Source organism: Nuphar pumila, chromosome 14 (assembly GCF_984573655.1).
Source record: "Nuphar pumila chromosome 14, dmNupPumi1.hap1.1, whole genome shotgun sequence".
Lineage (NCBI taxonomy): Eukaryota > Viridiplantae > Streptophyta > Magnoliopsida > Nymphaeales > Nymphaeaceae > Nuphar > Nuphar pumila.
In genome coordinates, this window is record NC_143262.1 from 11226213 (window position 1) to 11238337 (window position 12125).

At 35.5% G+C, this 12125-nt stretch overlaps 1 protein-coding gene across 4 annotated transcripts in view; it reads right to left on the reverse strand.

Moving 5' to 3' along the window:
- LOC149816373 (protein CASP-like) overlaps window positions 1-12125 on the reverse strand; it is a 48030-nt gene that overhangs the window by 13271 nt on the left and 22634 nt on the right. For all 4 annotated transcript variants that reach the window (XM_089987669.1, XM_089987667.1, XM_089987668.1 and 1 more), the window contains 3 exons: window positions 7902-8030; window positions 7652-7771; window positions 6183-6263 (listed from right to left, as the gene is read on the reverse strand). In XM_089987669.1, the coding sequence (XP_089843795.1) occupies window positions 6183-6263; window positions 7652-7771; window positions 7902-8030 (330 nt within the window). The remainder of the gene's footprint in view (window positions 1-6182; window positions 6264-7651; window positions 7772-7901; window positions 8031-12125) is intronic.

The window sequence follows — 12125 nt, forward strand, 5'->3', positions numbered from 1 at the left end:
GCAAAAGATCTCTGTAAAAGTTCATTTTCTTGTAATGATTGTATTTTCGGGAAAATGCAAAGTTTACCTTTTGAGCAAAGAACTATGTTCTCTTCTAAACCTTTCGAAATTGTTCATTCAGATGTTTGGGGACCTGCACCAGTTGTTTCAAAAAGAGGTTTTTCTTACTATGTAATCTTTGTAGATGACTTTTCTAGATATCCATGAATTTATTTTCTCAAGTATAAGCATGAAGTATTTTCGTGCTTCAAATCCTTTCATGTAATGATCATGAATCAATTCAACATAAAGATATTTAGAAGTGATTCTGGAGAAGAATATCTCTCGAATGAATTCAAAAAATATCTTGAGGATAGTGGTATTGTTCACCAAAGGTCTTGTCCTAAAACCCCTCAACAAAATGGGTTGGCCAAAAGGAAACATAGACACATCATTGAGACCACTAAAACCCTTCTTATATCCCAAAATATTCCTAAAAACTTTTGGGCCGAGGCAGCCCTTGCTTCAGTATATTTCATAAATCGCTTACCTTCTAGGAATTTGGGAAAGATCTCTCCTTTTGAAGTTTTACATAAGATGGAACTTGATTATAATAGGTTACGAGTCTTTGGTTGTAAGTGTTTTATACTTACTAATAAGAATGACAAACTCTCTCTCAAGGCTATTCCTTGCGTCTTTCTTGGATATTCCGAAACTCAAAAAGGGTTTCGATGTTATGACCCTAGAAATGATAAGTTATATGTCTCAAGAAATGTGACTTTCTTAGAAAATGAGAGCAGATTTGAAAGAAATGTTTCCCACCAGAAAAATACTGATTATTCTTTCTTATTTGATTTATTGTCTAGTAATGATGATATGTCTAATGATGATGAAGTATCGTCAAATCATGATGGGGAAAATGGAGTAGATATTGATGAACTTAACTCACCCAATATCCAAGAAGGCAGAATTTCAAGTGACCCAATAACCTATTCTCATAGAAATCGGGATACTTTCAGAAGTGTTATTGATCAATATAGTGAGTTTGTTCCCACTCCTGATCACAGAAGATCTGAAAGACATAGGAGACCTCCAACTCGATTTGTCTCTTTTGATTCGTTTTCACCCAGATATAGGGTGTGTCTTAGTGCTATTCATTCTTACTTTGAACCAAGAAACTTTGAAGCTAAAAAAATATATAGAATGGTAAGAAGTTATGCAAAATGAACTCAATGCTCTTAGGAAAGCTGAGACATGGAAATTCCAAATTCTACCTATTGGAAAAAAAACTATAGGTTGTCGTTGGGTATTTAAGGTTAAGACAAAGAGCGATGGATCTCTGAAGAGATACAAAGCTCACTTAGTCGTAAAAGGGTATGACCAAGAATATGGTATTGATTATGAAGAAACTTTTGCTCCTGTAGCCCGAATGGTTACAGTTAGATGTCTTATTATTATTGTGTCTATAAAAAACTGGAACATTTTTCAAATGGATTTGAAAAATGCTTTTTTAAATGGTGATCTTAACGAAGAAGTTTATATACATGCCCCACCAGGCATGAAGATTTCTAAAGATAAAGTTCTTCGCATTCGAAAAGCCCTCTATGGTTTGAAATAGGCTCTCAAAGCCTGGTATGATAGATTTAACAGTGTAATGCTAGAAAATGGATTTTCTTCTTGTTATACTGATACTACATTATTTATTAGAAAATCTAATGCAGGGATTGTGATATTATTGCTCTATGTTGATGATATGTTAATTACAGGTGATGATGTTCAAGGAGTCAAGGGTATTAAGTTCGTCTTGACTTCGAAATTTGAGATGTCAGATTTAGGTTTTCTGACATACTTTTTTGGAATTGAGGTTGCTTATTCTCAACGTGGTTATTTTTTATCTCAATCTAAACTTGCCTGTGAGATTATTGATAGGTCAGGAATTTCTGATGACAAAGTTTGTGAAACTCCTGAAATAGTTGGCTAAAAAATGAAGATCGATGGCGGGATCATTCTAAAGGATCCTACTCCTTACCGGCAACTGGTAGGCTCGTTGATGTACCTTAGCATCACTCGGCCTGATTTGTCTCATGCAATTCACATTGCCAATCAGTTCCAGCATGCTCCCACAACAGTTCACATGAGTGTTGTGCTTTCATCATCAAATATTTAAAGGAAACTGTAAATAAGGGAGTATTCTTGTCTTCTTCTTCTAAATTAAAGTTAATTGCTTATACTGACTCAAATTGGGGAGGTGACCCTAATAATCGTCACTCCACCACTGGTTTTTGTGTCTTCTTAGGTGAGTTTTTGATTTCTTGGCGATGTAAAAAAGTAACAGAAGGTCTCTCTGTCCTCCACCGAAGCAGAATATAAAGCCATGGTATCCACCACTATAAAAATTTTATGGATTCGGCGTCTTCTAGAAGATATGGGAGTTTTCATTAGAGAACCAACCAAGTTATGCTGCGACAACAAGAGTGCAATTTATATTGCCAAGAATAACACTTTTCATTAGCGAACAAAGCATATAGAAATAGACTGCCACTATGTCAGGAAAGAATACTTGAAGAAGGTCATTGATCTCCCGTACGTGACATCTGAGTATCAACTGGCGGACTTCATCACTAAGGCTCTTTGCTCGCCCAGATTTCACTTTCTTCTTGGCAAACTTGCGGTTATCGCACCGTAAGTTTGAAGGGGGGTGTTAAAATGTAATTGCAAACCAACATTATAAGTATATATATATTTATATATATATAGATACATATACATATATACTATGTATGTATGTATATGTATCTCTATGTGTATATATATATATATATATATATATATATATATATATATATATATATATATATATATTTGTCCATAATACCCAAAAGGGTATTTCTGTAATTTCTCCTTTTATGCATATTCCACTTGGAATAATGCTTGTAATCTCTTCTTTATTTTATTTTCTATTCTTTTTATTTTTTTCTATTTTTATTTTCTTCTTTTTAAGTGTCATATCACATTGGGGGCCTCCCAATAGAGTTGTTGGGGGCTCCCCAACGACTCCTTTGGGAGCCCCCCATGTAGTCCCTTTTGCTTGTATAAATAAGGGTGTTCCCCCTTTATAATTAATAAGCTTGAGAGACTCAAGCATTCTCCTTTTTTATTGAAACACATGCCTTAGTGCATGTTTGCTATCTTTACGCATTTGTGCATAGTTGTTCAAGTGTTATGTGAGTGTCTTTGTGTACATCTTTTGTAAAGTATATGTGCCTGTATACGTATTATCTCTTTGTAGACATTTTCACACCTAGTGGGTCCAATTCAACAAATGATGAAAACCTACGAAGAACTGAGAGAGGTAGAAAGATGCCTTCTAGGTTTATTTCATATGATTTGTTTACTCCTAAACATAGAGCCAACCTTAGCGCCATTCATTCCTATATAGAACCCAGAAACTCCGAAGAAGAAAAAAAAGAATGACGAATGGCTAAAAGCAATGGAATGTGAACTTTCTGCTCTCAAAAGGAGAAAAACTTGGGAGTTCCAAGATCTTCCTAAAGGTAAGAAAGCAAAAGGGTGTAGATGGGTATTTAAGGTAAAAACTAAGAGTGATGAATCTCTTGAGAGATATAAGGCTCGATTAGTTGTAAAGGGATATAGTCAAGAATACAGGAGTGACTATGAAGAAACTTTTGCCCCTGTGGCTCGAATGATCACAGTCCAATGTCTCATTACCGTTGTCTCAATCAACAAATGAAACATCTATCAAATGGATGTTAAAAACACCTTCTTTAATGGTGATCTTAATGAAGAGGTATATATGGATACTCCACCAGGAATGGAGACTCCCAAAGGGAAAGTGTTTCCCCTTTGAAAAGCACTTTATGGTTTAAAACAAGCCCCCAAGGCTTGATATGATAGATTTAACTCTGTAATGTTAGAAAATGGTTTTTCTTTCTGTTTCACTGACACTGCCTTATTTGTTAGAAAAACCAATGCAGGGATTGTCATTCTGCTCTTATATGTGAATGATATGCTTATAACCGGAAGTGATTCTAAAGTGGTTAAAAGCATAAAATCAATTTTGAATGATAGGTTTGAAATATCTGATTTGGGATTTCTAACTTATTTTTTGGGTATTGAAGTAGCATACTCTCATAGAAGTATTTTTTATCTCAAACTAAGCTTGCCTCTGAGATTAATGACAGGTCAGGTATTACAGATGATAAGGTTTGTAAAACTTCTTCTATATTAGGAGCCAAAATGAAGATTGATGATGGTATTCCTCTCTCTGATCCCACTCCTTACAGACAGCTTGTGGGATCTTTAATGTATTTGAGTATTACTAGACCAAATATCTCTCATGCAGTTCATACTGTAAGTCAGTTCCAACATGCACCAGCATCAGTTCACATGAGTGTCATCTTGCGGATTGTGAGATGCATAAAGGGCACACTAAACAAGGGAGTATTTTTATTATCTTCTTTTGAATTGAAATTAATTGTTTATACTGACTCTGACTGGGGAGGTGACCCAAATAACCGTCACTTCACCATTGGTTTTTGTGTGTTTTTAGGAGACTCGTTGATTTCATGGAGATGTAAGAAGCAGCAAAAAGTGTCTCTATCCTCAACAGAAGCTTAATATCGTGTTATGGCGACTACTACCATGAAAATTGTATGGATTCATCAACTATTAGAAGACATGGGGATCTCAATAGAAGGGCACACCAAGCTATGCTATGATAACAAGAGTGCAATATACATTGCCAAAAATCATACTTTTCATGAGCCGACTAAACACATTGAGATAGACTGTCACTATGTTCGGGAAGCGTATTTGAAAGGAGTTAAGATATTCCATATGTAACTTCAGAATATCAGTTGACAGATTTCTTCACCAAAGCTTTGTGTGCTCCGCGGTTCAATTTCCTCCTTGGCAAACTTTCAGTCATCTTGCCCTATGTTTGAGGGGGGTGTTAAATTGTAATTCATAAGACAATGTATTTTTTATATATTTTTTATATATAAAAGAAGATACATATATATATTTCATATATATATGTACATGTATCCATTTACTTATATATATAATATATATTTCTTTCTTGTATTAGCTATAGGGGTATTTTAGTCATTTTTATGTTTTACGCATATTCATGTTTTTTAATATGATTGTAATTCCTCCTTTTTATTTTTTCTTATTTTTTGTAATTTTGTTCATTTCTTATTTTTGTTCTTTTATGTAATATTTCTGTACTGTGTACAGTGTACAACAGTCAGCCACTCACTGTTGTACATTGTTTAAAAAGATAGACGTTGGGCTGATTCCCAATGTCTCTAATAAGAGCCGTTGGGAATAGCCCAACGACTCTTTAAGTGTGCTTATAAATAAGGGCTATGTGAGCCCATTGTAGGTAAGTATTACAATAAGGACTTGTCTCCTCAAGCTTATAAACACTGTGCATTTATTGCACTTCTTTTGTGGTGTAAAGCTTATAAACACTGCATTTATTTTGTTTTGCAAGGATTCTTCACAAGAACTAACCCAAAATGCATGAGATAAAGATAGTTCTGTATTTTTAAGACCTATAATAGTGTCTAAGACCATCTAAAGAATCCTCATGGAGAACTAAAAAAACACACCGTTCTTCCAGCATCTGTGGTGGGAACTAACAATAATCCATCAAGGGTGATCCCCAAAGCATTTTAAGAGTACTTATCAACATCGCGAACATTTTTTTTATAATCACAGTAATTCAGTTATTTCTCCATTAAGTGTTATTCATAAGCTTAAGCTCATGAAACAAAGAACTGAAGACCAATGCAAGTTCAGAAACTGAAAATTAAATAGATAGGTGTAAGGCAAATTACATGTCATATTACTCATCCCTCTGGTGTCACATTTTCATGTGTTCGCTCATACATGTAGCCACAATGTGCATAAATGCAAAGTTTGCATATTGCTACACAGGCAAGAATGCAGATAATACTAGAATTTTTTTTTCTTTTTTGAGAAGACACTGTTTTCAGATCAATCCTATTTTGTGTCCATGGCGTGTTGTAAGCCCGTAACACATAAATGATGACATCTGACAAAAGATACAAATTCTATTCAAACAAAAAGAGAAACTTGCAACTACGTAAGCTGTAAGAAGCCATTGACATTTCACGCATGCATTAAACAGTACAAATGCACTTAAAGATTACCTCAAGCATATCTGAGACCCCCACTTCAGGCAAATCCCAATCATCAAATCGGCTAGTTTTTCTTTCTGTAGAATTATAGCCCTGTATGGGTACATAGTGAAGTAGTTAGTACAAAATACCCAGAAAAGCAAAACGAGAATTTTGTACTCAAAATATTTTAGAGCATTGACAAAAGGACTTTGTTAACATTCACTGCAATCTTCAAATCCTTAAACCAAATAAAAAATTATTTAAACAGGGACTTATCTTGTTTGTCAACCTGCTTATGTCTTCCCTCTTTTCTCAAAAACTTTCTTAAAATTTAAGATAAAGGTCTCGCAAGTTTTTGAATTATTTGTAGTTTTTAATTGGCTTGACAACCAATTGCACGTGAGTAAAGAAGAATATGATTCATCTCATCAAGTACAACACCTAGGATAAATGATTTATCATATCCTAAAACCTTTCCATTGATTGTAATCCCTTGATCATGAATTATGCCTTATACTATTTCATCAGGCTGCACATGGGTTGTGGCTGTTAAATTATATCTCTTAATATATATATATATATATTTATATATATAAAGAGAGATACATATATATATACGTAATGTATATATGTATATGTATCTACTTACATATATATAAATATATATTTCTTTAATTGTAAGCCCCCAGGGGCATTTTGGTCATTTTCCATTTTTGCGCATATTCATAATTATGAATATGACTAATTATTTTTTCTCTTTTTTGCTTTTCTTTTCTTTTCTTTTCTTCTTTTATTTTTTTTTTGGTCGACTTTAGTCAACCTTGGAATGGGGTCCAACATCTAGTCGTTAGACCCCCTCCAAGGGTTAGAATTCTAACCGTTGGAGGGGCTCCAATGACTAGTGGAGCCCCTTCCAAGGTCTCCTAGTGGCTTATAAATAGGGGTCTTACCCCATTGTAAATTAATAAGGGTTTTTACCCTCTCTCTTAATGAAGATTCATTCTGGCTTCACCCCTTTGTGGGTTTATGAGTTTGCACTTTATGTGCATTTGGTTACCCCTTAGTGGGTTTGTGTATTCGCACTTTATGTGCGTGTTTATCGGTTCATTTTTTAACCTATTGCATTCAAGGTCATTTTCTCACAGTGGCATGTTTGAACTTTGATCCTTAGCTAATCCAATGAACTGTTGTTGCACTGAATTTCTATTTAGATCATCTCAAAAGGACCAATATTCCACATTAGAGGTATATAACTCTATAATAAAAACATGAGGAAACAAAGAAACAATTACACACAGCCCTCATACGGAAAATTAGGACAAGTGATCAATGTTAATAATGTTCTCACTCTAGTCCCAACTTTATTTCCATCTGCAGTTAAGTGTGCATTCCAAAAACAAAAAGGAAACAAAAAAAGATAAAAATGCAAGTTGAAGTTTATAGTAACTTATTTTCTGCAAGAAAAGCCATAAAATCAAGGAGACAGGAACTATACAGACCTTCAAAATGTCATCTTCCAACTTAGCAATCAACTTCTGCTGTTCATTCAACTTAACTGTTAGCTCTGCTGCCTTAGCCTCAGAAGCATCTAACACCTCTTCCTTCTCAGAAAGTTTGACCTATACAAAGAATTTGTCATTTGTGAAACCACAGGAAAATTTACAATATAACAGTGTTTATACAGAAAATATATTTTATCTGTTTGATTAACAGACTTCAACCAATGATTCAATAACCAAGTCAGTGTACCTTCAACTGAGTGAGCTCGTGTTCCATCTTTCTGTTCTTGTCAAGCAGCAAGGACTCCAGTTTGCTCATCTCCTCCCCACTAGTAGCTATTTCCCAGTCCTCAGCCTCAATCGAATTATAACCAACAGCCTGTGGAAATAACAGTTAAATCATGTATGTAACCGGGCAATTATCTGGTATTTGAGAACTTTTGAAAGCAGTTTCATTTGAATTCAAGATAACTTTCATCAGGTATATGTTGAAGTTTGTCTACATATTATCTTATGTAGTTGTAATCTGCCACAACTGAACCCACCGACACCCATTATATCTTGCAGTTATGGGATTAATGTGAAATATGAGGTTCCTTTTGTGTATAACTAATAGCATTTAAAGAGAAAATCAAAGCAGAATCCCTGAACATTGAAACAGAAGAGGGAGAAAGAGTATTAAAGAGAGGACATATTTATTTTTCCCTTTTAGAAAAAAAGAACAAAGACCAAGAGAATACAGTAACCTTCCTAATAAAATGTTAATAAATTCCAAAATCTATTCCATCGCCAAGCAGCTACCACAGTCCTTTTGATTAGTACACAGTAGCCCCTAGTTTGGGCATTGGAGCGAGATTACCTGTTGATAAATCTTTAAGTTTAGGTCTTTAACAAATACAAATAGATCTGGAAATACTAAGGAGGGATATTGGTGTACCTAGTCCATAGTACACAGATATCAGCCATATTTTGAAAATATCACCTATATCTATCTTTTTAATGGGTAAACAATTAAAGGTAAAATGTCGTGACATTTTCAAATTCACATTTATTCTGATATTATCACGATACTAATCATGGTAATATGGTGATATTTTCAGTCACTTTTACTTTTACATTTCTTTTCTACATTTTAGATGTGTATTTTCTTCTTTCTTCTATATTTTGTATATCTAAAAATTGTTATAACTTTTATTTACATTTCTACAATAACTCTATTATCTAAACATATTCTTTTCTTACTTATTTTTTCTACTTTCTATATTTTTCTAGTGCATAGTTTTTTCTGAGATTTTTCCCGAGATTTATCACTGCAACCTTTATTATCGTGAGATTTGGCTTGCCGGTATATAGCTGACTGATATTTGTGACTATGATTTAGTCAAGCATACTTTATAGTTGATCCTCCCTAGGTACATCTCTTTAATTTGATTATGGATCCAATCTACAATTAAAGGCTATGATGAGGATCCAAAACAGACTTTGTTTGTTTTTTCGGTTGGCATCTATGTCACATAGGTGCGGGTGCGTGTACGGGTGCAGATGCAGCGATGCGGCACTTTAAAAAAACTTGGGTGCGGGGGTGTGGGGAGGGTATATATATATATATATATATATATATATATATATATATATATATATATATATTAACAGTTTTAAGTTGGCACTACATGTATGTGTGTGCATTTATGTATTTATATAGATCAAAATGGACTTGATTAGGGTTAACTGAATCTACTTTGGATAGAAATGGACCTCAGTGTGGTTTACTTCACCTAACACAAAGGAAGCTATGTCCAAGTGTCGCACCCGCGCCTGGGTGCGGGTACGATGCGAGTGCAGTTCCCTGTTAGAAGAGTCTTAGGTTGTATTAGAATATGGATCAGATATGGATCCAGTAGGAGATCCATATGGATCGTGTATACTCTAATGTAATTTGTTTTACTAACACAGGACAATTTTGTCCATGTAAAAATACTCTAACCCTATTTATCTTAATGAAGTATTAGTGCAGCTGTACAGAAAAGTAAAAGGCTGCCGATTTCACCAAAGAAGTCTCTCTCTCTCTCTCTCTCTCTCTCTCTCTCTCTCTCTCTCTCTCTCTCTCTCTCTCTCTCTTCTCAGTTTCTACATCAAAACACGCCAGTTTTGACATGGTATCAGAGCATCTACTGTGTTTTCATTGGAAGGAATTTTATCTCATGGAGTAGCAGAAAACAAAAGGTTGTGGCAAGATCTAGCACAGAAGCAGAGTATAGATCTATGGCAGCTACCACAGCAGAAGTGACCTGGATTAGGCATCTACTTACAGAGATGCGAGAGGATATCTCAAGATCGACTCTTATGTGTGATAATAGAAGCGCTATACAAATTGCGTTAAATCCGGTTCATCACAGTCGAACTCAAGGTTGTTAAATGCGATGAGGCGAAGCGAGGCGTTGAGCCTGCGCTTCGCCTCTGAGGCGTACGCCTCTCACAACTGGAATGGAAGTGAAGCGGTGGGAGGGGAGGCAGTAAGAGAAGGACCACCCGCCCAGCTGGTACGGAAGCGAGGGATATGCCGGTCGTCCGGTGGTCGGAGAAGACTGAGCAGCAGCTGCAGCACAGCAACTCCGGTGGTCGGTGGTCACAACTGGTCGGAGGTTGATGAGGGGCGCATCACAGCAACGCCTCAGTACCTTGAGCGTGTGCCTCGCCTCTGAGGCGTACGCTTCAGGTACTGAGGCGTATGCCTCTCACAACACTGGTCGAACTAAGCATATTGAGGTTGACCAACATTTCATCAGACAAAAGATAGCAGACAAAGAGATTGAGCCGGTTTATGTGCCTTCAGAAGACCAAGTCGCTGATATGTTCACTAAAGGTCTCACAAGTAACCGTTTTTGGTACCTGAAGAACAAGTTGCACATGGTTCACTCCCATACACAACTTGAGGGAGGGTATTAGAATATGGATCAGATATGGATCCAATAGGAGATCCATATTGATCGTGTATACTCTAATGTAATTTGTTTTACTAACACAGGACAATTTTGTCCATGTAAAAATACTCTAACCCTATTTATCTTAATGAAGTATTAGTGCAGCTGTACAGAAAAGTAAAAGGCTGCCGATTTCACCAAAGAAGTCTCTCTCTCTCTCTCTCTCTCTCTCTCTCTCTCTCTCTCTCTCTCTCTCTCTCTCTCTCTCTCTCTCTCTCTCTTCTCGGTTTCTACATCAAAACACGCCAGTTTTGACAAGTTGGCATCTATATTTGATAATATACTACAAATTGTTTTAAATTCAAACTACCATAATTTTCCACCCTTACATGCTGACAGAGGATATGGTGGCCATATCACAAAGATGCATATATAATTTTGGGCAAAGAAAATCCAAAACAATTGATGAAACACGGTGCCACAAGTCAATGGCACATGACTAAGTACTAACATTCACACAAAAGCCTTGTTTGTAAAGATATGATTGAGACCCTTCTTTTTTCAGCCCAATATTGTTTTCATTGTTAAAATGTAAAACATATAGATATAATAATAATATAAATATTATTATAATATCTATATTTTTCTGTAATTTTATTTTATTTTTCTGTATTTATTTTTGTATTTTTTAGTGTCTAGTTCTAATAGAACTAGACTAAACTTATCTAGTTAAGTTCCACTTGGAACTTAACTAGAAAGGTAACTGTTGGAATGGTGCAACGGTTACATTTCTAACCCTTGGACCATTCCAACGGCTACAAGTAAGACCTCTCCTCTTCTTCCCTTTTTCAAACTTGTATATATAGGGGTGCAGCCCCTCTTGTAAAATAATTCCAATGCTTCTTAAGCATTAGGTTCTCCAACTTCAATAAAGAATATATTTTATTCTTTTGTTTCCTTTTATACCCTTTTAAGGGTTATGCTTAAGTGTCCTTTTAAGACACTCTTTCTTACGGATTTTAGTTCATGTTTGGAAGATCCTCATTTCATTGTATCAGAGCAAGGTTCATCCTACGTCGTGAGAATTTTTTGCCTTGTTTTCCGTGCCAAGCTTACAAAGGTGTTTTATCACCTTGGTTGGGTTCTTTGAAGCTCCCTTTGAAGGAAGGAGAAAAGAGGAAGGCTCGTTGCATCAAAATCTTGTGTTTGTTCTCTTTTACCCTCTCTTCCTCTTTATTTCTTTTTCTTTCTCCTTTTATCACCTTTGTAAAAGATGGATGATCAAGATAAAATCACCATCATACCCATGAAGCTAAACGACACAAATTATGTAATGTGGGCTTCAATAATGAAGCACCACATATGGGGAAAAGGATTATTGGGCATAGTAGATGGTTCTGATTCGGAACCTAAACTTGTCCTCACCAAAATGGAAGGTGATAAGAAATTCTCTTAACCGAAGAGGAGAAAAGCAAAGCCTTAGCCAACTTTGAAAAAAGTTGGAAGGAATGGCGAATAGCGCATGCTAAAATTATGTCATGGCTAATTAGTAG